Below are 26935 nucleotides of genomic sequence, written 5' to 3'. Positions count from 1 at the left end.
CTTCACTACGTCATGATGGACTTTCAACATAGCCGTTTCCGTTGAATGACAAGAACGATAAGCAGATCGTTTTCTGTCCATTAGATTGTTCGTATTCAAATGGTGTTCAATTCTTGATGATACATAGGTTAAGTATACTAGTAAGTTTCGTTTAAAGCAGATTTTTATAAATTTCAAGTTAAATCTGAACAGTTTAGTACCAATGTTTGACACGTCTTTTGTTTTCAACATGGCATTTTCTATTGAGCAATCTATATATAAACAAAAACGTGGTGCGAGTCTTGTTTACATAACTAGGAATTGTGAGTGCTGTATCTCACTTGTAACTCAGTAATTAATATTCAAATTTTGGTTAACGAGTAGAAATACTTTAAATTAAGCATTGTAAATAATGAAAATGGACAAATAAAATTTGAAAATGTTCAGGTCAAATCATGTCCATGCCCCCATTAAGGCAAGGCATTATTTATATTCCTTGTGTTTACAATTATATCAGGTAATACCTGGGTTACAAGATACATCCGAGAAAAGAAAAACCAACATTGTATATGAGGCTCCATGTTCCGTTTCCCTAGGAACATAATTTCAACTCTTTCGCCCATTAAGACATCTCCCAGGAACCGTAGCATTATTGTTCATTAGATTCGACAATGGTATCAAGCAATTCAGCATCATCATTTGTACCAGAAATAAAAGCGAGGCAGATCACTTGATCGTTTATTTCAAATGATTCAATGTAATGTTTGGTCAACATACACAGTACAGTAAGTCCCTGTATCAAAGAAACAAGAGATGCCATTACATAGCACCTCCCTACATATAAATCACTGTATACCTCCAGTACACAAAGGGATCCAAAAATATTTATTATTTACTGCATTTCAAATAATACGGTTATCTCCCCATGCATCAACAAAGTAAACACATCGTGAAGAGTAATAATGACAAATCAATGGTATTTACATCTGCTTATGAATGCAATCACTTTCACAATAACCAGTTCAAAATTTTTAATAAAAATAATCTTTATATACAGGTTATATATATACATACATAATTTCCTTTAAACCTAATATTCAAGTAGCATCAAAGCAACAGTGAGGTGGAAATGTGTTTGATATCTTACAACACCTTGCACCAGCACAGCCACAAGCTCTACAAAGGGAAATTAACCTGTAACGGGGCTTTTCCTCTGCAAAGCTCGGATAAATTTGCTAGTGCATTGTGTTTTTGACTAGCGGACTTGGTTTATTGACCATTCTTTGGCCAAGCATGACAAAATAAATGAGAAAAGATCTCCATGGAAACAAGAAAAGGTGAGTTGAGCAAGCCCTAAACCAAGCATATCTGTGTCTTAAACTTGATAATAATGGATAAAATGACATACATGAAGGATCTCTCTCACCCAGTCATCCGTATCATATGAATAATTTGACCTGTATATCAATATGCATAAGTATATATAAATATTCATCAATAATGACACTATTTACATAGAGACATAAGAATTACAATTGAACTGACTTAAAATACATTATACCCTTCCCAACAACCTAGTTTCACAACAGTCTGATGTCCATCCTAATGTTCTTTATCAATGCCATTAAAAATCTATGCAGAAAATTAATTTTCAATTCCCTCCCCTCTTTTTTCTGGAGGGAAAGGCTGGTTAATTTCATGCAATAACAAATCAATATAATGCCTCTTTTCAAGACAGCGCACCACCATAACTTCAATATGGAGTGATCACTTGTTCCACACACAGTACATATATTAGCATAAAGTTCAGTTATAACAGAACTTAAGTGTTTAAAAATGAGGTAAAAATAACCTTGCGGCAGTTTGTGTAAAACGAGAAAAAACAAAACTTACATTAAATTAATTTGCATCCATAACACAGAAGGTATTCAATACTACCACAGAGACACTCACTTAACACACAGTTATCACGGAACTTATTTGCATTCTTAACAGAGGATATGTTTAGTTACTGAAACATTACAAAGCAAACTGTGCAGTTCTTGATCCTCAGCGTTTGCCGAAGCGGTTGGAGCCCCAAGCCGTGTTGACCTTGGGAGCCACGGTGCTGGCCCCCATGGAGGGAAAGTCCTCAGTGCTGGATGTGTCCGGGGGTTTGTCCCAGGGGGCACCTGCTACTACGAATCCAGCCGAGTTGACAGAGGCCCGTTTTTCCTCTGCACGGTGTTTAGGTGGTCTTGTCATTTCTTCTAACATCTGTCGGTCAATTACATCTTGTAACTGAAATTAAAGTACCATTCTTAGAGGCCTCTCACTGATATTAGAAATGGCTCTTTCCTTGTGTAGCAAATAGCTTCCGACATCTTTATAAAACTATGTTGTTAGTCAATCAAAACAATATCAAACACAGGCATTCTATCCTATAGAAAAACTTACATATTCTTCCTCCAGATTAAGTAGTTCATCACGACACTCGTGACAGTTTTCTTCATCTCCAGAAATAAGGATCAGGTCGGGGTTGTCGTCCGACTGTCGCGGGAAGCGAATGTCCACTTTATAACTGTCCATTATTTTCTTCACGTTCCGTCCACGGAGTCCGATAATTCTAGGATGAACACGGTGGTCCACATTGCATTCCACGGTCACCATTTCCTCCTACACATATATAAAACACACCACATTATACATGATATCACAACATCATACATGTTTGTGAAATGCCATGTTCCTCAGTCCTAGCCACATTCAATCGTGACAATTAACCTTGATATTTCAGTATTCTAACAATTAAGATGAAGATCAGCATTGCAGACAGACAAGACATAACAGTGATCTTAATCAACACGGGACACTTACGTATTCTCTGACGATATTAAGAATGGTTTCCTTTGCTGCCTCGGCATTCTTTTCATATCCAGTGATGGTGATGATGTTCTGCTCTGGTTCGTTTTCGCGCGGGAACATGATGATGACATCGTGATCCTCCCTGATCTTCTTCACCCTCTCTCCCTTACGTCCGATTATCTTGGAGTGGTACTGGCTGTCCACAGAGACGGTCAGACTGAAACTCTTCAGAATCTACAATCGGCAAAATCACCCAATGATATTTTAAAGCTACTGAATTCTCAGTTCAACAGCAAGTGTCATCATTACAGATTCCTTAAAACAGGCAACGTACAGATAGTGATATCACATTACGAATAAACAATTCCTGTGGAAATAGAACCCGATACCTTTTCCTCCTTCTCCAGTTCCAGTTGTTCACACTTCTTCTTCAGAGCTTCGATGGCATTTTTGACATTGTTTGGGGGACCAGTGACCTTGACATGGTTGCTGTGTTCGTCAAGAGGAGGAATGGAGATGTTCACATCAAACTGCTTCATCATCGCTCGCACGTCCTTTCCTTGTTGTCCAATGATACGGCAGTGGAAATCGTACGGAACAGTCGTCTCTTCAGTGATAGGAACTAATGCCTACAGATACCAAAGCACAACATTAACACACACAATTATACTGTAGTCTCAGTGATAGGAACTAATGCCTACAGATACCACAGCACATTAACACACACAATTATACTGTAGTCTCAGTGATAGGAACTAATGACTACAGATACCAAAGCACATTAACACACACAATTATACTGTAAACTGAAGATTTTTACACTGCTCTTTTTTGTCACGAACAGCTGCAAGTTACGTAATTTCTATACAGCTTATTTCACTTTTGATCATTTCACAGTGCCTATAAATTATGAAATTTTATACCTGCACTTCAGGATATACTATCAAACACATATCTGTGTGTTACACATGAAGGTCATTAAAATGGGAGAATCTGCCTAGAAAGACTTTGTGCTCAACATTTTCTTAAAATTCAAACTCATGCTCCTTATGCCCTGGGTCTTAATACATTCAATTATTCCGGTTTTAGATGATGAGATTTTTTTTATATGTACACACTTACCAGCAGGGCTTCCTTCGCTTTATCGCAGTTCTCTTGCTTGCCGGTCAGGATGATGATATCGCATTTCTTTGGACCCTGTGCAGGTCCGTCATCTACATCACCATTGGCCATTCCGTTACCGTGGTTATCTGAAAACAAACAGGTTTGAAAATCTTGTTAGTTTTCTCTTTTTCATGATGGACGCAATCTATGTATGTATCTACAGCTGTAACAATGGTTATAAAACGGTTCAGAAAAATTAACACAAAGGGAACTCTATCCTCATGTGACTTTGCATTATCATAAATTCAGACTATAAAAAACTGCATCAATTTCCACTCATTATAGTTTAATCTAATTAATAACCAATGAAAATATACATGTTGCAACTTTTTAAAAAGATATAGGACACACACTGTATATATATATCAACACCAAAAAATCCCACATTTTCATTAAACAGCAAAATAAAACCAACATAAAAACTGCTTAAAAGCTCAAAATGTTTATGCTAACATTTTAAAATGCTCCTTTCTTTATAAATATACATAAATCAATTGTGGATATCATGGAAATCAACAGGAGTTATTGCCCTTGACAATTTTTTAAAATATAAATACAGTAATAGATTATTTATGGTCGATCAATTTTTTTTTTTATTGTACCTTGGGAAGAAATTTCTTTAAAAAAAAAGTAATATTTGTATTTTGCACAATTCTAATAACCAAGATTCTGTAAAACCCTACTATGTCATATAAGGATAGAGCTACCTCAATTCCCAGACAAAGAAAGCCTTTCTTATAACTAAAGTAGAGCTGTGATTACCTCCATTAGGCAGAGGTCTGTCTTATAGTAGAGCTGTGATTACCTCCATTAGGCAGAGGTCTGTCTTATAACTAAAGTAGAGCTGTGAGTACCTTCATTAGGCAGAGGTCTGTCTTACAAGTAGAGCTGTGATTACCTTCATTAGGCATATATCTGTCTTATAGTAGAGCTGTGATTACCTTCATTAGGCAGAGGTCTGTCTTATAACTAAAGTAGAGCTGTGATTACCTCCATTAGGCATAGATCTGTCTTATAACTAAAGTAGAGCTGTGATTACCTCCATTAGGCAGAGGTCTGTTATATAACTAAAGTAGAGCTGTGATTACCTCCATTAGGCAGAGGTTTGTCTTATAGTAGAGCTGTGATTACCTCCATTAGGCATAGGTCTGTCTTATAACTAAAGTAGAGCTGTGATTACCTCCATTAGGCAGAGGTCTGTCTTATAACTAAAGTAGAGCTGCGATTACCTCCATTAGGCATAGGTCTGTCCGGGAACTTGATGCCGACGTCGCTAGTCTTGCAGATGTCCTGGACATTAGCCCCTCTGGTTCCCATGACAGTTCTATGGTACATCTGCGGAATCACACATTCCACCGTCACCTGGGACTCCTGGAAGAGTAAAGTAAAACACAGTCAAAAACACATAGAGTATCATCCCAACCTTATCATTTTATCTAAAAAACTAAATTCCTGATAGATAAAGAACAGAAGGAGACAAACATAACAACCTTCTATTTTTGATACAAAATACGAAACTAATGATAAACAATCGGTGTGAAATAACAATCAGTAATCACTTTGTAAGTTCTAAACTGACTGATTATTGATTTGACGACTGATTTATCAATATCAATTACACGTCTACTTAATCAAATATATTTCTTTCAGAATCAGTAAAAATCCAAATGCAACTAATACATGTAACTATCCCATGTCAAATCAGATAATAAAACATTGGTTTACTTCGAGGAAATGTGTACTAGGACAACTGCATCTTAATATGAAATGTTACCTCTAATTCTGTCAAAATACTCATTTCTCATTCTCAGAGAACTCATTCTGAATACTTACAAAATATAAAACCAAAAGCAGTTTGTAATTTTTCTTTTTTTTTTATTCTAGATTTAAGAGCGGCTAACTGCTAGAGAAATCACAATTGACATTCGAAATAGGATAGGGTAAATAAATTGATATTACATGAATAACGCTTACCAAATCCTCCACAATCTCCTGAATTCTCTTCTTGGCTCCTTCCACACAGTCCTTGGAACCTTTGATAATGACCTTGTCACTCTTGACCCCACTACGAGGAAAGCTGACTGTCACTCCACCAAACTCGTCAGCGATGTGTTTTAGAACCTCTCCACGACGAGCGACGAAATACCTGTGGTGTTTACCGTCCACCTGCATTTCTCCCTCCACGACATTGTCCTGTTCAATGTCAACATGTCTCTGTTATAGACGGCTAAGCAGGTGTAAATTCTGTTCCTTATCAACATTTATATCTACTTAAAGTAGTGTCTGAATTTCATTTCACAAATTCTCGATAGGTTAACAAGTTAACAGACCCACCAGAATCTTAATGAGGGTAACAAGTTAACAGACCCACCAGATTCTTAATGAGAATAACAAGTTAACAGACCCACCAGATTCTTAACGAGGTTAACAAGTTAACAGACCCACCAGATTCTTAACGAGGTTAACAAGTTAACAGACCCACCAGATTCTTAATGAGAATAACAAGTTAACAGACCCACCAGATTCTTAACGAGGTTAACAAGTTAACAGACCCACCAGATTCTTAACGAGGTTAACAAGTTAACAGACCCACCAGATTCTTAATGAGAATAACAAGTTAACAGACCCACCAGATTCTTAACGAGGTTAACAAGTTAACAGACCCACCAGATTCTTAACGAGGTTAACAAGTTAACAGACCCACCAGATTCTTAATGAGGTTAACAGACCCACCAGATTCTTGATGAGGTTCTTTAGTTAACACTCACCAGATTCTTGATGGGGTTCTCTAGATAACTGACCCACCAGATTCTTGATGGGGTTCTTTAGTTAACACTCACCAGATTTTTAACGAGGTTCTCCAGTTCTTTCTTGGCCTCCTCCACGGATTCCTTTTTACCGATGATGGTGATAGTTTCCTGGTCCGTATCGTCAGCTGATGGGAATATCACTCTAGCACCAGTCTTCTCACGTACCTAATACACCAATATCCAAATCATCAAAAAGAAATATCGACAGAATTCCCTTCAAATTTTGTTACTCATAATATAACCCTAAAGATGTAAAATATTGGAATCAACATGCTCTTTAGCACTATACAACGACACAATCATGAAATCTAGACATGATGTGTAGTCCCTGAATTTGTTAAACGTTACCTCCCAATAAACGTAACGTCTAAGGTTTACAGAGACTTTCGTGTACCTCCATTCAAAAACAGAACAGACAACCAAACCTGCTCTGTGGTAAGGTGGAGGGCAATGACAGTTATATTTCACTCTAATGATTTCCTACACTACAAGATATCTCACAATACAATGACAGTTATATTTCACTCTAATCAATTCCTACACTACAAGATATCTCACAATACAATGACAGTTATATTTCACTCTAATCAATTCCTACACTACAAGATATCTCACAATACAATGACAGTTATATTTCACTCTAATGATTTCCTACACTACAAGATATCTCACAATACAATGACAGTTATATTTCACACTAATCAATTCCTACACTACAAGATATCAATCTCACAATACAATGACAGTTATATTTCACTCTAATGATTTCCTACACTACAAGATATCTCACAATACAATGACAGTTATATTTCACTCTAATCAATTCCTACACTACAAGATATCTCACAATACAATGACATTTATATTTCACTCTAATGATTTCCTACACTACAAGATATCTCACAATACAATGACAGTTATATTTCACTCTAATGATTTCCTACACTACAAGATATCAATCTCACAATACAATGACATTTACATTCCACTCTAATGATTTCCTACACAACAAGATATCTCACAATACAATGACAGTTATATTTCACTCTAATGATTTCCTACACTATAAAATATCGATCTCACAAGACAATGGACTCCAGATAGAAGTACACTGTGTCTAAATACCACCAGTCAAAAACAGAACTGACTTCAAAGTTAGGCTACCCGCACACTGTAAACTAAATTGCTATCTACCTTTCTAATACTGCTGCCATTCTTTCCAATCAAGAATCTGTGGTACTCGGCTTTAGCTTTCACTTCTGCAGTGAATCCTGATGTTTGCTGCAAAAGAAAAGATAAAGATAATGATTTTTGAAATTGAAGCATATCCATTTTCACACATTCAGTAAAATGCACCACCTAAATGTTGACTAATTTAACCCAATATCCCCAATTACAAGCATTACCTTAATTTGCTTATATTCATGTAAATAGTTTTCCTCTGACTGTCTGAAGTTAATTAACAGAGTCAATTTTCAAATTGATTGACCTTTTCATTGGCTATTTTCAGTAGCAGAAATGTACTTTTCATTGGCTATTTCCAGGAGCTAAGCTTACTCACCTTTTCATTGGCTATTTTCAGGAGCTAAGATTACTAACCTTTTCATTGGCTATTTTCAGGAGCTAAGATTACTAACCTTTTCATTGGCTATTTCCAGGAGTTGAGCCTTAGCATTCTCCACATCGCTCTTTGGTCCACGGATTGTCACCTTGTCCTGAGTGGAGCCTTCCTGGGGAAAGCGAATGATAACGCCCCCATTCTCTTCCATGATGGAGCGAATCAGCTTTCCCTTGGATCCAATGATGGCATTATGAAATCTGTGAGGGATGTCCACCGTAATTTCTTTGATGTTGGCCTTTAATGAGATAGGGAGGTTTTCATTGTTGAGGTAAATCCAATAAACAATGGGTCATTCATCATAGTTTTACACACAAGAATCACATTAAAGAATAGCATGTTTGCATTCTAATTCAAATCAGATGTTTTTGAAACAATGATGCCCCCAAATGACCAAAAAATTCCAAAAGCATGAGTTCAAAAATTTTGGTACAAAAAGAAAGCCCTATCACCATCCATTTAAAATTTATGGCCAAGGGTTAAGTTTTTGTGGATAAACGAACATAAAACCTCCAATTATGGGGGCATAAAAACAGTGGCTGAGTTTTATTTTTGTTTAAAAATTGACAAATTTCTAATTTATAGATTATATGGTTAACAAAAAACGTTGAAATTAACTTTAATAGTCCCTTATCACATGATGACGCCCTACAGCGAGAGGCAATATAAATAACACCTGACAACATGTTCTTCTAATATTTGTATGGTAGATCCCATATTTACCGGTGCGGAAAAAAAGCATGATTCCCTTCCATGGAATCTCAGGGTATCCACAATATCGGCCATTAACAAAAGGTTTATTTCATGTTATATACTCTTCCTATGGCCCTAGCCGTCAGTAAAAACAAGTCACCAGTTCTCACAATTTCTAATAAAGGAAGTCACACGAGTTCTTACAAGAGAATTCCTGAGTATTTATGATGGCAGTACAAGTAATTACAAATCCTGAGTATTTACGAGGGAATTCCGAGTATTTACAGACCCTGAAACATGCTACTACACCAGTTGCACGGTACGGTTCGGTACGCTTTATGAACGGTACGGTTCGTTTTCTGAACAGTACGGTTCGTTTCTTGAACGGTACGGTTCGTTTCTTGCACGGTACGGTACGCTTCTTGAACGGTACGGTTCGCTTCTTGCACGGTACGGTTTGCTAAAAATAGCTGCACGCTTTGTGAACGGTTTGAACGTTTTATTAATGAGGTGGGCGTGGCCTGAACGCTTCGACTTCGTATAAATTGTACGTTTCGATAGTTTGTTTTCACTCGATCGGTCTTATTCGGCTCTTTGATTATCGGCTGCAGGATTTGTGGTTGTGTTAGAATGTGCACATGGGGAAATGAGACGTTATTTTTGATTGCTTTGATTGAATAATTCCATATTGATAACGTACATAAAAGTTATGAATAAAAGTTTTTAGAATTTGCTTAAGTCTAAGTCTAAGTCTTAATGGTTGTTATTACGTTTCAATTTGTTTTTCATTTCTCATCAGACATTTATTAATTTACGATTTTATAAAAAGTTGTTACATGAACATGGGCGTGCGTAAGTGTAAAAACAAAGCGTATTAAGTTTCCGGATATAAATTACAGTGCCTAAATTGGAAAAGTTTTTAAGAAGAAGTGAATTTTGTTTTGAATACACTAAAGTCGCAAATGACACAATGATTATTTTCTGCACTTCACATTTATTGTGATTTATCATCGGCATTATGAAAGATCCAGGATATCTGTACGTGAAGTTTGTATGTCCTTTTTCGTCAGTATTCAGTCATTCATAATTAATAATGTAAGATATCTGTTGCATTTGTCTTTGAATCAAATAAAATGATGACAATACATATATATTCCTATCCTTTATCACGCGAAGTCCGATTTTCATTTCCCTGACTTTATTTTTGATCACTGAAAATTGAATTAATAAAAATTAACAGAAAAGTAAGGAAAGTGTATAGTTTGCAATAAAAATGTTTCATACCTTTTCTATATATTGTTGAAATACTTGAAAATGCTGAAATGAATAATTTTTTGTGGCCGATTTGATGCTTTGCATCAATTTAACTTGTTTACATTCTTTTACACATGTATGTATCTATTTATTTCTCTGTCGATGTAATTCAAAATTGTTTATTAGTCTACGACCTCCTTTCCCATTGGGCGCCATTGTGAAAATAATATACTGTGGGTGAAAAAGTAGGTCACGTGACATAAATTGCACGCTTTCTGCACGGTACGGTACGCTTTCGGGCTTTTGGGGGCGGGGTTTGCATAATATTATCCTGCACGCTTTCTGCACGGTACGGTACGCTTTTTGAATGATACGGTTCGTTTCTTGAATGGGACGGTACGTTTCTTGAACGGTACGGTTCGTTTTTTGCACGGTACGGTACGTTTCTTGAATGGTACGGTTCGTTTCTTGCACGGAACGGTTCGGTTCGTTTTTAAGGTGTAGTAGCACGTTTCAGGGTCTGTACAAGAGAAGTCCTGTCAGAGTATTTACAAGGGACGTCCTGAGTATTTATGACGCAAGTCCCGAGTACTTATAAAGGATACTTACAAGGGAAGACCTGACTACAAGGGACGTCCCGAGTATTTATGAAGTTCCGAGAACTTATAAAGGAAGTCTTGGATACTTATAAAGGAAGTCCCAAGAACTTATAAAGGAAGTCCTAGATACTTAGAAAGGAAGTCCTGGATACTTATAAAGGAAGTCCCAAGCACTTATAAAGGAAGTCCTGGATACTTATAAAGGAAGTCCTGGATACTTATAAAGGAAGTCCTGGATACTTATAAAGGAAGTCCTGGATACTTACAAGCTCTTTCTGGATAGCCTCTATCTTGGATTTAGCTTGTTCAACATTAGGTTTCTTTCCCGTGATGACAATAACATCAGAATCACTGTTTTCACTTGGTAGGTCAATTCTTGTGTCTGTCTCCTCTCTTATCTAAAAACACAAACATTCAATACAATATCTTAAAACACCTTGGATCAGATTGTTTAGAATTCAACACTTTTCTAACATCTCAAATCAGATTGTTTAGAATTACACACTACTAACTTCGCAGATCAGATTGTTTAAAATTTCATACTCTTCTAACGACTCAGATCAGATTGTTTAGAATTACACTCTACTAACAACTCAGATTGTTTAGAATTTGACACTCCTCTAACGACTCAGATCAGATTGTTTAGAATTACACTCTACTAACGACTCAGATCAGATTGTTTAGAATTTGATGTTACTAACGACTCAGATCAGATTGTTTAGAATTTGACACTCTTCTAACGACTCAGATCAGATTGTTTAGAATTTGACACTCTTTCTAACGATTCAGATCAGACTGTTTAGAATTTGACGTTACTAACGACTCAGATCAGATTATTTAGAATTTGACGTTACTAACGACTCAGATCAGATTATTTAGAATTTGACGTTACTAATGACTCAGATCAGATTATTTAGAATTTGACGCGTTACTAACGACTCAGATCAGATTATTTAGAATTTGACGCGTTACTAATGACTCAGATCAGATTGTTTAGAATTTGACGCGTTACTAACGACTACTCTATCTAACCTTTCTGATGTTCGCTCCTCCTTTTCCTATGATGTTTTTGTGGAAGTCTTTAAAGATGTGAACCTGGGCCTGGAAGCTGCTTTGAACCTAAAATTCACAAGATATCAGTATAAGCACACATTTAGATTGGAGTAAAGAGCACACACTGTTGCTGAATTGTTTCTGAAGACGTTCATTCCTCTAAACTCAATTCCAGTCTCACCATTTCCTGTTGCATGGTCTGTAGATATTTATAGCATTTGTCTACATCATTTTTGGGACCTCTCAGGGTAACAATATCGCTCTTCTTTCCTTGATCAGGGAAGGTGACTTGCACCTGGTTAAATTTGTCCTTGATCTCTCGGATCTTCTCTCCTTTAGCTCCAATAATGGTCCTGTGAAATCGTTGTTCAATAATGATATCCCTGGTTTTCTCATTTTCCTGCAAAGAAGATACTCAATATTATACCACCATACATCATATGACCTAACATTAATCATCTTGTCTTCTGGTGGAGTGCAACATTTCCTACCATTCTCTTGGCCATCTCCATGAGTTCCTGCTTAGCTTGGGCCACTCCTTTAGGATCCCCCTCTATTCTGATGATGTTGCTGTTTTCTGCATCTGATGGGATCTTAATAGCACATCCAGTGTCATTCTTTATTCTGGTTACTGGGGAAAAAAAACTTACATGTACAACAGAGGATTTAAATCATTGTCATCACAGGACAATACCCTTTATTGGTAAGACTTGAAATGATGTACATTCTGAAAGCTGGACATTGGCCAGCATACTCTGGTGTCTAAATAAGCTTTCTCTGCGACCCTGTCAAATGATTCGAGTGGAAGTCAACATAACGCGTCAACATCAGCATTGTTTTTCAAGAATGATTCTACAAAGTTTCTGCCATTAGAAGATAATACATACTGTAGTATTTTTTCTTCACCTACAGGGTAGTAAAAAGATCTTGGATAAGGCTCACAATGAAACTCGAACTTGCAAGCAAATCCAATGTCATATGCCTATAATGGGTCTGAGAAAACAGGTCATACATGTTAACGAGATGACCCTGATCTTGTTTGATGACCTTGGGTCATGTTGCTGATACATATTCAGGTCATTGGCAAACTTTGTGCTAACTCTTCATGTTTTATCTGTTACAAATTCATTACCTAGCACACTTCCCAAATGGTCTTGACCTTGCTTAAATGACCTTAACGGACAAAGATAAACTGCCAGGTGATTAAGATTATTAAGTTTGGACATGGGTAAAACTACATACAGCTGTACATGTAGTCAAAAGAGTGAGCATTAATCTTACTGTTCTGTCCACTTTTGCCGATGATGTGCTTGTGGTATTTATTATCGATGTTCACCTCTGCAAAGTCCATTCTCTTTTTCTACAACACACAAAATAAGGTCACTGAGTATACTGTATTTCATGGTTACTCTCTACCATGATGGATTACATGAGGAGACCTCCTTACCAAGTCTCCATACCAGGGGAAAATTTTGCAGGACTTTATACAATATTTAATCCTTCCTAAGTCCCTGACAGTGGTTTCCAGCGCTTTCACGTTACACATTATACAATCTATACAATCCTTACCAGGTCCCTGACGGTGGTTTCCAGTGCTTTCACGGCATCATCCACTTCTTCCGGAGGACCCTCGATTTTAATCTTATTCTGACCCTCCGTAAATTCAATGTGGACCTTGGGGAAATCCTGGGTAATCTTCCTGACGTTAGCACCTTGTTTTCCGATCACATAGCGGTGAAGCCATGCAGGTGCATCCACTTCAGCAAAAACTACACTGTTTGCCTGTATTCAAATTCAGAAAATATATCTAATGACAACAAGGGAACACAGATATTTTACTTTCAAGCAGTGTCCATTTCATAAGAAAAGACTTGACTAAAACTATTTGAATTTTTTTTTTTTTGTAATCCATTTTTCACACACAGTGCCAGATAATGTTGATAAGGAAACAATATGACGCTATACTAGTATTGCTGACATAATACAGTATTTCTAACAATAATAAAGTCTAAAGTTGGCAGTAGTTACAGGTTAATCTCATCCAATTGTATTCAAACCAAAAACAAATCACTAAAGCTTCAGTGTGGATTCAGAGTTTCACGCATACTGTCTTTTAGCCTTATAACGAGCAGTTAATCATGATTTAATTAAATGCATATATTGGTATTTCTAATTTGTGTTAGATTTGTGTTTATCAACTATTCACAATGCATAGATCCAACAAAACTGAAACTTAGTACAGACCTGTACAATTTGATGGTAATTCATTAGCTTGAACTCCAGTGTTAATTAAACATTGATATCAAAACAGTAGTACATAAATAGATCATATGAAACACACTCTTACTTTAGAATAAACCATGGTTAGAGCGGGTCCGAGTTTGTCCTGTTCGCCTCTGAGGGTGATGGTTTCTACGCTGTCCTGGGTGGGCACTTCCACGGAGACCCCGGTAGCCAGTAAGATCTCCTGAATTCCACTTCCCTTGGGGCCGATAATGTACTTGTGCTGGGACTTCCTTACTTCTACAGACACTGTCTGACATTTCCTTTTCTATAATGTATCCATTCACAGTTACCACCAATTTTACAACAGGCATAAAACAATTGTATTTATTCAGCACATCTGATTTCAAATCAACTTAGATAGTATATATATAAACCACAGATTCATCAGAGGGATTATTCATTTAACAATAGTCAGTAAAACAGTCACACAGCGAACACACACAATAAATTCAGCCTTACAGTGAAGCGATTATCACTCCCTATAGTTCTAAAACATACATGTATTATCAACTTATTGGATAGATGAGCTTGTACTGTATCACATGTTTGAATTCTAAAACCCGAGAAAATGAACCTTTTCTTGGTAGATTTTCATGATCGTTTCCTTTGCACGCATAACTCCATCCTTATCTCCAGAGACAACAATCTCATCTTTGTTCAGAACTGAGGGAGGAATGTGAATTTTAGCCCCTGTCTCTTCCTTCAGCTTGTCCACTAAAGTGTTGCTTGGTCCACAGATAAAGGGGTGATAGATGTGGGGAATCTGTAGTCGTTCAAATGCTAGTTTGGCCTGTAAAGCACACAGTTCAATGTCAATCATTCAAATTGGGGTTGCCTTTGCAATTAAAGCAATATTCGCTGTCATTTTCGTGTTGAAAATTTGATGAAAAATTGTTATTCACAATTTCAATGACAGAAAATAATAAAGGTTAAAAACTTGAGTTAACTATATTTGTGTTAAAAAACCTATTTAGGGGTTTTGAATGAAGCAAAATTACATAACTGTCTTTTCTATATTATGCTATATATTTAATAAAATAAAACTGAAATCTTTTTTTTGCTAAAATCTTAAGCTTATTTTGATTTTTTTTAATGATTATGGTTAAACTATTATACTAATACATTTTTACAACAAAATAAAATGTTCAGATTTAGAGCCAATAAACAATGCTTTAAAATGGAAATAATGTATTCGAAAGTTGAAAAGAGACCCATCATTAAAGCTCAAGCTAATAAATATTGAAATTTTCATAAACTTTCACACCTGTTCATCTGCAATAATCTGAATTTCGTGTCTAGCTCGTTCAATTCCTTCCTTGGGTCCAATGATCTTGATTCCGTCCAGTTTTTCTTCAGCCCTTGGAATAGTAATTTTGGTTGCCGTCTCGTTTTCCAGTTGTTGCAGTTTCTTGCCGTTTTTTCCGAGGATGAAACGATGGTATTCTCTGGGGATTTTCACAGTGTCGCTGGCCTGCAAGTACCAAATGAAAATCATACAGAAAATTTAACACTTTTTCCGTGTTTGGAAACAATAGGACTGTGTATACCTCGATGAAATTTCTTGCACAACATAACATTCCTATCTGTAAATAATAAGTTTATCAATGAAGGTAAAGTGAAATAACTGACAAAGAAGAGATGCCATTATACCTGGGTTTGCAGTTTGCCTAGAACCTCTCTCCTAGCTCTCATCACAGCTTGTTCTCTCCCATTAATAACCACGGTTAAACTCTGGTCCTTGGATAAACTGATCTCAATGGAGACATCTACCGAGATAAACATTCAATGTATACAAAACATCTACCGAGATAAACATTAAATGTATACAAAACATCTACCGAGATAAACATTAAGTGTATACAAAACATTTACCGAGATAAACATTAAGTGTATACAAAACATTTACCGAGATAAACATTAAATGTATACAAAACATTTACCGAGATAAACATTAAGTGTATACAAAACATATACCGAGATAAACATTAAATGTATCCAAAACATTTACCGAGATAAACATTAAGTGTTTACAAAACATATACCGAGATAAACATTAAGTGTTTACAAAACATATACCGAGATAAACATTAAGTGTATACAAAACATTTACCGAGATAAACATTAAGTGTTTACAAAACATATACCGAGATAAACATTAAATGTAAACAAAACATTTACCGAGATAAACATTAAGTGTATACAAAACATTTACTGAGATAAACATTAAGTGTATACAAAACATTTACTGAGATAAACATTAAGTGTATACAAAACATTTACCGAGATAAACATTAAGTGTATACAAAACATTTACTGAGATAAACATTAAGTGTATACAATCGTATAGCATTCTGTAAACATGAATGCTACTGCTTCTCAATAATCTCGTAATAACACATTAATCCAAGATCACATTACAAATGAGGATATGAATTTACTGTATGAATGAAAATTACAATTAGGCTTATTTCCCATGCAGTTTTTTTATTTTCTATGTTGGATAATATGAAATACATTTCATGAGCTATATATAGCAAAACAGAATCTCAGCCTTAAATGAAAAATACTCCCATTAATTCTATCAAATCAGATTTCATTTAGAAAATGTGAAAATATGCGAATTCAAAGTAGTGTTTGACAGAGTTACCGTTCTTAGCCATGATATCTGTGCAGATTTTTGCCTGTTCCGTTTGTCCTTCATCACCAAAGCTATGTTCATTCATTTCCTTGAATCTCCGTTCTTCCAGTGGGACAGTGAACACCTTCAATTAACAAATAGTTGCTTTATGCACTTTCTATCCCAAATCCTAATCAGTTTTACTTGAAATAAATCTTCCAAAGTTTACACTAATGTGACCAGTGATTCAGATTGGAATGCAAGTTGATAGGACAGAGGGACTAACTGATAAAAAAATTACAGGTCATTTTGCCACTTTGGTGAAAACTTTAGGCCCTAAATATATACAAGGCAATGCTGCAAAATAACTCACAACCTTCAATTTTTCTGTTTAATTATCATGACTGTAAGTCGAATTCTGTTTTACGAACCGGTAGCGTACTAATAATGGAGAACTCAATTATGCCAATTTTTATCTACACAATCTGATTGGATGAGTTTGTAGTCTTCTTCAAAAAGACTATCGTCAGACAATTTCATAATTCACTGTTTCAGAATTCTTCTTGGTTGCTTCCCGTTTTACAGGGTGTTGTTTGATTTATATCCCGTCGATAATTTTTCGCTCATATTGAGACGTTACCATTTCAAAGTAAAGTACCACAAATTCAGATCTATGCTTAGCGCTCAGGGCCGTAGCAGTGTAGGTTCTTTAATATGCGAATGCCTGCCGCAACACGGAGCTCTGCATTTAGGGTAATATCCGAATGACCAATGATTCCCGCTTCTATATCTAGCAAATACCCAGTGTTTGGTGAAGGAGCAATCACTAACTATGTTTACGTTTTAGTTTTGATGTGGTAATGGCACAAGCGGGGTTCAAACTCATGACCTCCTAGTTACGAAGTGCTGAGCTACCGTGACCGAAATGTCCAATGTTTAATAGAGTTTGTTGCCCATCTTCTTCAGAGCTATTTTCATGAACTGGTTCCATGCTGATTGGTGCAACACAAAAACAAGAGATCATTTCTCTCTCAAAGTAATTCTGATTGGACGAAAAAATTTCGAAAACCAATCAAAATCTTCTTTACAAACAATCAAACAAATTGTAGACCTTTACTGATGAACCTGCCGCCCCCTGTGAACGTGACCAGATGCCTCCTGATCATTTACGGGATTGTTTTCTTGATTTGTCGATCAGCATTTTATTTGGTTCAGTGTAAATCTAGAAATCTAGAATTGAATGTCGCCATGTTGAAACATAACTAAAGACTAGTTCTCTGCCTTTATTCTTATGCAGGGTTCGAAATTAACTCATGTCCGTAAGTCCGAGACTAGTAAAAAACGTGTCGGACTAGTGAACTCTCTAGAGCACTAATCCGTACGGAGTAGTGAAAATCCAGAAATCAATCTTGAATTGGGAAAGATTTTAGCAAGATTTGTCTGAGTCTCTAAGATGTTTGAACTTATGGTTGATTACCTGCATGGTCAGGTGTTTGCATGAGTATGACAGTCTGATCTTCCAAACACATGGAGTGCGTTTGAGACCGCCATTCTTCGAACATGCACACATTGTCAAATTCCTGCCGATTCCAAACGCCGAGTACACATCATGAGAACGTGTTCTAGGTGCAAGAATTGCAAGTAGTGTGGTCTGAGAACATGCACGTTTGTATGCACATGTTCTCGTCATTCGCGACTCTAACACAGTAGTTCATAACACTATAGCTCATGACTTTGTCAATCGAGTGAATTTTATTGTCTTTATTCATAAAATTTCGAACTCCTGTGACTCTAAGGTCTGAACACCAAAACAACAGGAACGTCGATCTCGAACGCACTTATGGACGTTTATCAAAGGATTAACTCGGAGGTTAATATTTTATGCTTTTGAAGATCTTGAATGCGAAATAAAATATGGTGGTCTCTTTTTCTTCTGTAGGTGTCAAAAATTGAATTGTTTGCAACTGTGATGTGTTTAGTTTGATTAAAATGAATATCATTTTATGATATACTGGACGGACTAGTGAAATGCTTTGCGGACTAGTGAACATCAATAGTGACTAGTCCGTACAGACTAGTGCTTGAAAAAGTTAATTTCGAACCCTGTTTATGTACTTCCGGTAATGAACTTGGAGCCCGATCACAAAATGTGAACTTCATCTTTTCCCTTCCTGCGTTATGTTGACCCTTGGGGTGATGTTTTTGGGGGTGAAAAATATTTTTTATGCGTAAATTACACAGAAATTTGCATTAACAGAAACACTGCACCATAAAGAACATTTTCATAACTTCACATGATGAAGCATTGCTTTGTAGTTAATTTTCCTGTTGAAATAGACTAAAAGTGCCAATTACCATTTTAAATTGGAGATGCATGCATACCATTACCGATCTTGTAACACTCGATATCTATTCAATTTTTACAGAGACAGTTTCAAGTATATACTTATCAAAATGCATAATAAATTTAACTAAAATATGCTCACAATTTGTATATGAAATGTTTATCACAAGTCACCCCTCCCCCAAAGTCTATTGGTTTAAAAAGGGATACAGAATTATATGAAATGAAGTTTTGTGAAAAATGCATCTTATGAATACAAATGACAATTTTATTTTTGACATAGCTATTTTATATCATATATATTTCCATTTTCATAATTAAGCAAATCTTTATAATTACATATTATTCACTTATAGTTTATACATGCACTACAGTCTAATAAGGTTTAAAAAAAAAAAAAAAAAAACTTCTTAAGAAGTTGGACAAGTAAAAAATGCATTTGGACAAGTGAAATTTGTTGACAACTTGTCTGATGGATAAGGGGCTATTTTTGTGAATGTTGAACCTGTGTGATGGATAAGGGGCTATTTTTGTGAATGTTGAACCTGTCTGATGGATAAGGGGCTATTTTTGTGAATGTTGAGCCTGTCTGATGGATTAGGAGCTATTTTTGTGAATGTTGAACCTGTGTGATGGATAAGGGGCTATTTTTGTGAATGTTGAGCCTGTCTGGTGGATAAGGGGCTATTTTTGTGAATGTTGAGCCTGTCTGGTGGATAAGGGGCTATTTTTGTGAATGTAGAGCCCTGTGAAGCACAATTTCAATCACACTTAACTTTGTGAAGTTGAGATAAATCTGCAAGTCACACAAAGATTATGATTAATTATAAACAATTATTATCAACCATGTTACTAATGACTACGAGGTTAAGCAATTCAATTATTTTGCAAACAATAAATCAATATGGACCTTCAATCTCATTTTCATCTAAATGAAAATGAAAGTAGACAAGACAAAAATATCTGCATTACAAGTATGATTTAATCGTGTGGGTAATACTAATACTGTTAGCTGTTTGTTTTACTGACAGATGATTTAATTGTGTGGGTAATACTAATACTGTTAGCTGTTTGTTGTACTGACAGATGATTTAATCGTGTCGGTAATACTAATAATGTTAGCTGTTTGTTTTACTGACAGTCATCCTGTGTATTAGTGATGAAAGTTAATTACTAAAACCTTTAGGACTCCAATATTACTGAATTAGAATTTCCATAACTGGTTATGATATTACCAACAAAACATGAAATAGTTTTCATGATGAAATATTTGTGTGCAAGTTGTCTTGTTTTTTTAAACTCTTAAAAAACGGCTGTCAACAAAACCAATGAAAACACAAGTGACACAACCTTCTGGCTATATTTATACAGTCATGGATAAATATGCCTAACTTGGTTCTTGCATATTCAACTTTACAGCAGACAAAACAAATGCCATGATTAGATAATGTGTATCATAAAGTGTTTTATGCATAAAGACATTAGAATCAGGAAATTGTGTATGTACCTGGCACAGGCACTTGTTTTAAACCATACAAAATTCAAATCTACAATACTTAGCTACCTACTCAAGCATTAAATGTCTACAGTTCCTATATCTCGATCCTGCTAGAAGCAGTTGGAATGTAAACCCACTACAGCAAGTTGGAGATTTTTGAGAAAACCCATGAATGTGCCATTAACATTTTATTTTGATTGGTCATAACAAAAGGCGTATCTGTTCAAATTACTAGTCACATTTGTTACTGAAGCATGCCGAATTTACAGGAGAATTTAAACATTTTCTCTTTTAATGTTAATTCTACTAGAAATAAACTGGATTTGTTTGTATGAATCTGGTTTTCTGAATTCTAGCTATGACTTGTCACGGTGGGTCACGTTCTACTTCTACATAGCTTATAACAAGGAGATGGCAAAACACAGGGAGGTAAATTACATATCTTACACTTCAGTAACTGTACACACTTTTCAATTTAACTGCATATTACGGGGAGGTATGACATGCTTTAGAAGGTAACTACACTATCTTCCACTTCAGTAACAGTACACATTTTCTATTCAATTGCCTGTTACAGGGAGGTTTGGCATGCTTTAGATTGATTGATTAAATATTGTTTAAACATCCCTCTCGAGAATCTTTCACTCATATGGAGATGTTACCACTGCCGGTGAAGGGCTGCAAACTTTAAGCCTATGCTCGGCGCTTATGGCCTTTGAGCAGGGAGGGATCTTTATCGTGCCACACCTGCTGTGACAAGGGACCTCGGTTTTTGCGGTCTCATCCGAAGGACCGCTCCATTTAGTTGCCTCTTACAACAAGCAAGGGGTACTGAGGATCTATTCGAAGGTAACTAAACTATCTTACACTTCAGTAAAAGTACACACTTTTCTATCTAAATGGCTGTACATGTGAAATTAGTGAAAATAGCAAGGCCGTGAAATTTGAATTCAAAATGTAAACGTGGACACTATCTTAGCGCCAAAATTAATAATAAAGTTGTGCTGTGGGTCTCATCCATCAAGTTTTACAGGGTTGGCCAAATATGTATCATTTGTTAGCAATGTATTCCGAATATATGCTGAAAAACATGAAAAACAGAATGGACCGTTACTGAAATGTTGCAACATTTCATTATATGTAATTTTTAAAAGTTGCAATTTTAGCCAAATCTCATACAATATTCCTGACTTGATCTAAAATTGAAATGTATTCTGGAAGTTTGAATCCGGGCAGTTCATTGTTGCTATCACAACAGTAAATGCTAAAATTTTGACATATTTTTGACTCTCCCAAAAACTAAAACCAGGATAAACTCTCTAGGTCTCTGCACAATTTGAGAAAGTGGACATGCATAACCACATTTCTACCTCAAAGAAAGCATTCAAATGCAATCAAATATTGTCAAAGGTTCTATTCTTATAAAATGAAAAGTTCATTAGTATACATATTTTAGAGACCGTGCAGACATCAGCTTACCTGAGTGCACTTAGATGGTCGGACATTGGTTTTCCATGCTGCTGGGGTCTTGGCTGGCCATTGGGTTCCCTCCAGAGGACTGGCCTGGGGCAGTGACGGGAATACATCAGCGTAGTTCTGTGGCGCATACGCCTCTTCTTCGACAGGGCGGACCTTCTCTGAGGTTGAAGCCATGTCCAAATTCGTTTGTCAATTGGGCGATTCCAAGTCGAACAGTACGATCTATAACATTAAAAATTCACATTATTGAATACACTTTACTGTTTGTGTTCAGAGAGAGGAGTCGCCAGTCTTGTGTTTTAACTTTATCAAGGGTACACTTTGTACAAATCTCTGTACCCTATGAATTTCTTAATGCATCATTCATCATTACATAGAAATATTCACATAAAAACAGAGGTTAAGAGTCACTTACATTGATGATGAAATAAAATTTGCACAAAAACTCCAACACAAAACTAAACATTTGCATCGTAAGATAAACACAAGATATACATCAGGGTTGACACTGTAATTTTGCAAGGCCAGTTCTGAACTCATGTCTTAGGAGCTGCTCGCATCTTAATGAAAATTTGACGAGTTCCCAACAAATATCAATGAATTGCTAACAAATACCCTAAAATAATTTGATGTTCTTTCTGTTTAAGATATCTACATTCAAGAAACACATTTTATTTTTCTTTCACAAGCGCAAGAAATATAAATTTAGTTTACAAATCAGAAACATATATAAAATCTTTTTGAGTTGATTTGAATACCCAGCTCTCACAGACTTGAACCAACCGGACAATAACATCTTATTTATCGTAGTTAAAAGTATGCTTGGGTATAGTAATCCTTATGATAGAATGGATGCTTCTATTTGATGATGATCATAATCACAACAGACAATCTATTCTTTTCATTCCGAAAATATTTGTATACAATAGATCGTGATTTGTATTTTACTAAATCGCATCAGAGCCCACAAGGTTTATTTTCGAAATTTTATCACCTCTACAAGTATATAGAGCAGTGGGTGTATTATATACCTATATTCACACCTAATGACTGACATTAAACTATCAACACGTCAGATCTGTGTAATGTGTGAACTCAGTGGCATGGTCTCTAAAGTGCAACAGGTTGCATATTTTTTTTTTCAACTGCTGAATGATATACAAAGAACAGGACTCATCACTTGAGATATTCTTGCTTCACAAGTGAATTTTTCACAACCAGGACACAGATTCTTACATAAGCGACAACCCTGATAAATAGTAATTTGAAACATTTTAAGCTAAAGGAGAGAAATAACAATCTATATTTAGAGCTGCTCATCATTTATACAATTAATTACCAATTCAAAGGCAATCAAAATACACATAGCCCTATACCTAATCCGAGATTCCTCTGACTCTTACCCCCGCTTTTATATTTGACATGTGCGGGGGAGAGTCAGAGCGGACTCCATATTGAAAAGTGGGAATTCAGCGACACCAGTACCAGCTGGTGTCGCTGCTTTACCTACCTCTTACAACTTTATTTCGCGGATCTATTTTCCAAGACGTGAGAATTCAGTTATCGGAAGAATATTCTACAAATACATCATGATTAATACGATGATATCGCCGTTTAAACGGCCCTAACACCGACAAATGGAGCATCTCTTGAATTAGGTCGCCGCCTCGCCATTTGATTTCTTTGCGCATGACGTCAGCACATATAACCACAAAATTCCATCGTTTAAACGGCGATAGCATCGTATTAATCATGATGTATTTGTAGAATAATCTTCCGATAACTGAATTCTCACGTCTTGGAATATAGATCCGCGAAATAAAGTTGTAAGAGGTAGGTAAAGCAGCGACACCAGCTGGTGTCGTTGAATTCCCACTTTTCAATATGGAGTCCGCTCTGACTCTCCCCCGCACATGTCAAATATAAAAGCGGGGGTAAGAGTCAGAGGAATCTCGGATTACCCTATACCTAGTAATGATTTGAATTAAATATGTTTTTAAACAAAATCAAAGTTATAAGGTAAAATTCAAAACATTTCAGTCATATACTAATAAAATCAACTAATAATTCATAAAAGCTTTCTTAATCATTTCTAAAGTGACAGACGACAAGTGAAGCAGCTATCAACCTCAACCGGCATTTTCTCTGCTCAATTTTTGTACAATACATCTTTCTGTTATTTAGCACCGACTAACAAAATGAAACTTGATCTTAAAAACAATAGAATTGACAAATACAAATAAAATTTACCACAACAAGTTAATAATTATATTGAGATATGAATATTTGTGTATAAGCTTAGTGTTGGTGAAAGTGTCGACGTGTCGAGTTTTATGACAAGGCGTTCAAGATACTCACCGTACTGCGTCCGCAAAAATCCGTCCTATGGAAAACTAAATGACTTTTTATGCTCCAATGTGGCTTCTGTTTAAGCTGAAATACAAAAAAACAAAGTTTCATATGAATCATTAACAAGTAATTAAAAACTTTTCTAAGCCATATCTTACCACACGTCTACCATGTCTTACCACCACAAGAGGAACTGTCTACGCAGGGTGCAACGTCAACAATATTCATGCGCTTTTCTCAGATGCAATTTGATTGGTCAATCAAAACTCCTCTAGGTCAAAGGTGAAAAATGCAACTAATGAAAACTATTGTTTTATTTTCTGTATTTGACTATCGCACTACTTTATTCGAAAAAAAGGCTAAAGAAATACGAAATAAACATTCTACATCGTACAAATATGTCGTGTTATTACATTTAATAAAGATACCTACATATCTGTATTCACTTCTACAAAGTCTTACGATCTGTCATATGCAAAAGGCAATGACAACCTGTTTGTGACGCACATGATACGTCATTGATGTACACGTGGGTGGATCCGAAAAAGAAAAAAAAAATAATAATAAAAAAAGGATATTGAGGTGGAAGGGGGTAATTTTGCAGAATAAGTTGGCCTTGTTGATGCAATGTATACCCACTTAACTTATTCCAAAGCAGTATTTAATTCTAAGTACTGATTGAAGGTACTAAAAAGCGGTTACATGTGCTTGACGTAAAATGTCGAGGTTTTCGTCAGACCGAGCGCAGCCACATATGTACATATGAGCGGATCCAGAAATTTCCCCCCATGGAAAGTGAGTTTCATCCCATGTCTTTTAAAGGGATCCAATGGAAAACTTCTAGTGCTGCATACAAATGGTGGTAGGCTTGGGCCGCGAGTACCCGCCTCATATAGGCCTATATGTGCAGGGGCGGATCCAGGAATTGCGGTTACGGGGGGGGGGGGGGGGGGCACTTTATGAAGCAGGGGGTCTGGGAGCCGCCTTGAGGCTTCGCCCTGGTGGAGGTCCAGGAGGGGGAAGCTCCTGGATTTTACAGGGCTTGAAATATGTCTCCTATTTTAAAAGTCATTTGTACTATTTTCTATTATTTTTAATAAGGTGAAAATACTGAGTAAAATTACGCAAATTTTAATGGTTTTTGACAAAAAATTAAGATCTCCCAATAAAGTAATTCAAGAAATCAAAAGATTTTGTCATTTATTTCTCCGGGAGTGGAAGAAATTATTGCTTCTTTTATCGTTTAGTACATTTTTCTAGGCCTAAACACGATTTGCATTGAATTTGAAAAATTGGGGGGGGGTGGCGCCGGCTGCACCCCACCCCTTAAATCCGCCACTGATGCGTATATAGCAGTTAACAGTAAATAAGTTATAAGGTATACAAAATAAATTAAAGGTTTAGGAAGATGAAATAAAAATGAATATTTCAAAAGACAGGAAAAAAAAAATCAAAATCAAACAAAAAGCAAAACTTGGTAGTAATGCAGATGAAAGGCTGCATAATTTGCATAAATGGAAACAGCAAACTAAAACGGTATATAATATATTGAAAATGATATTTTCATTCTGCCATGTACCTCGACACCGTGTACTCGACAGGAGCTGCATCTGCAGATGTATGGCTGAATGAAAATATCATTTTTCAATATATTATATACCGTTTTAGTTTGCTGTTTCTTTTATGCAAATTATGCAACCTTTCATCTGCATTACTACAAATTTTTGCCTTTAGTGTTATTTTTCCTTTTTTTTTTTATTTTCTTTTCTTTTCTTTTTTTTCTTTTTTTTTTTTTTTTTGGTACTGTCTTTTGAAAGATTCATTTTTATTTCATCTTCCTAAACCTTTAATTTTAATTTTTTTTTTTTATTTATTTATTTTTTTTTTTTTTTTTCTTTTTTTTTTTTTTTGGTATACCTTGTAACCTATTTACTGTTAACTGCTATATATATTATTTATTTTATTATTATTATATTTTTCCTTAATTTATATCATAACAGCTATAGTGCTTCTTAACAATTCGTAATGCTGTGGTTTGAATTTAACGCTTAAATTTTATAGTGAAATACTTTTGTTTGATTTGTATTTAATTCTTAACTTCTGAAACTGTCTATCTATATAGTGTGCGTGTAGATATGTATATGTGTGTTTTTGCATGCTTACCTTGTGATATTTTATTTTGTCTGTGATAGTCGGTATAAGAGCTCTGTAGAGCTCATGTTATTTGTTGTCACTTGTAGACAGAGCCGACTTTAAATAGAATTTACTTACTTACTTCTGCATATGTGTTTATATCTCTCAACTTGTTCTGCGTATGGTCAGTTTTCAAATCGAGGCAAGCTACTGAC

General features: G+C 35.8%; 1 protein-coding gene across 2 annotated transcripts; it reads right to left on the bottom strand.

Moving 5' to 3' along the window:
* Positions 1–703: 703 nt before the first annotated feature.
* On the bottom strand, positions 704–25080 carry LOC125664421 (vigilin-like). 2 transcript variants are annotated; one of them, XM_048897178.2, is made up of 24 exons: positions 24767–25080; positions 24597–24671; positions 22239–22460; positions 16948–17062; positions 15951–16066; positions 15565–15771; positions 14875–15090; positions 14362–14565; positions 13584–13796; positions 13296–13374; positions 12506–12645; positions 12196–12414; positions 11994–12080; positions 11228–11359; positions 8435–8653; positions 7992–8078; positions 6828–6962; positions 5962–6180; positions 5217–5358; positions 3946–4073; positions 3213–3452; positions 2836–3057; positions 2416–2634; positions 704–2259 (listed from the first exon to the last, which is right to left on the bottom strand). In XM_048897178.2, exons 3-24 carry the CDS (start codon positions 22410–22412, stop codon positions 2029–2031), a joined length of 3744 nt encoding a protein of 1247 aa, XP_048753135.2. In that variant the 5' UTR covers positions 22413–22460; positions 24597–24671; positions 24767–25080; the 3' UTR covers positions 704–2028. The 2 variants fall into 2 exon arrangements, with proteins under 2 accessions (XP_048753135.2, XP_056006993.1); XM_056151018.1 differs by having other exon boundaries at positions 24746–24782.
* Between the last annotated feature and the right edge of the window lie 1855 nt (positions 25081–26935).

The sequence above is a fragment of the Ostrea edulis genome, chromosome 1 (genome assembly GCF_947568905.1).
Source record: "Ostrea edulis chromosome 1, xbOstEdul1.1, whole genome shotgun sequence".
NCBI lineage: Eukaryota > Metazoa > Mollusca > Bivalvia > Ostreida > Ostreidae > Ostrea > Ostrea edulis.
This window is presented reverse-complemented; position numbering and strand designations above follow the sequence as displayed.

Excerpts from the sequence above, each read along its gene's own strand:
- LOC125664421 (XM_048897178.2), bottom strand. The coding sequence starts at position 22,412 with ATGGCTTCAACCTCAGAGAAGGTCCGCCCTGTCGAAGAAGAGGCGTAT. Across the intron at positions 3,453-3,945 it reads AAGCGAAGGAAGCCCTGCTG|GCATTAGTTCCTATCACTGA; the intron begins GTAAGTGTGTAC and ends TGGTATCTGTAG. Across the intron at positions 2,260-2,415 it reads TTAATCTGGAGGAAGAATAT|TTACAAGATGTAATTGACCG; the intron begins GTAAGTTTTTCT and ends CTTTAATTTCAG.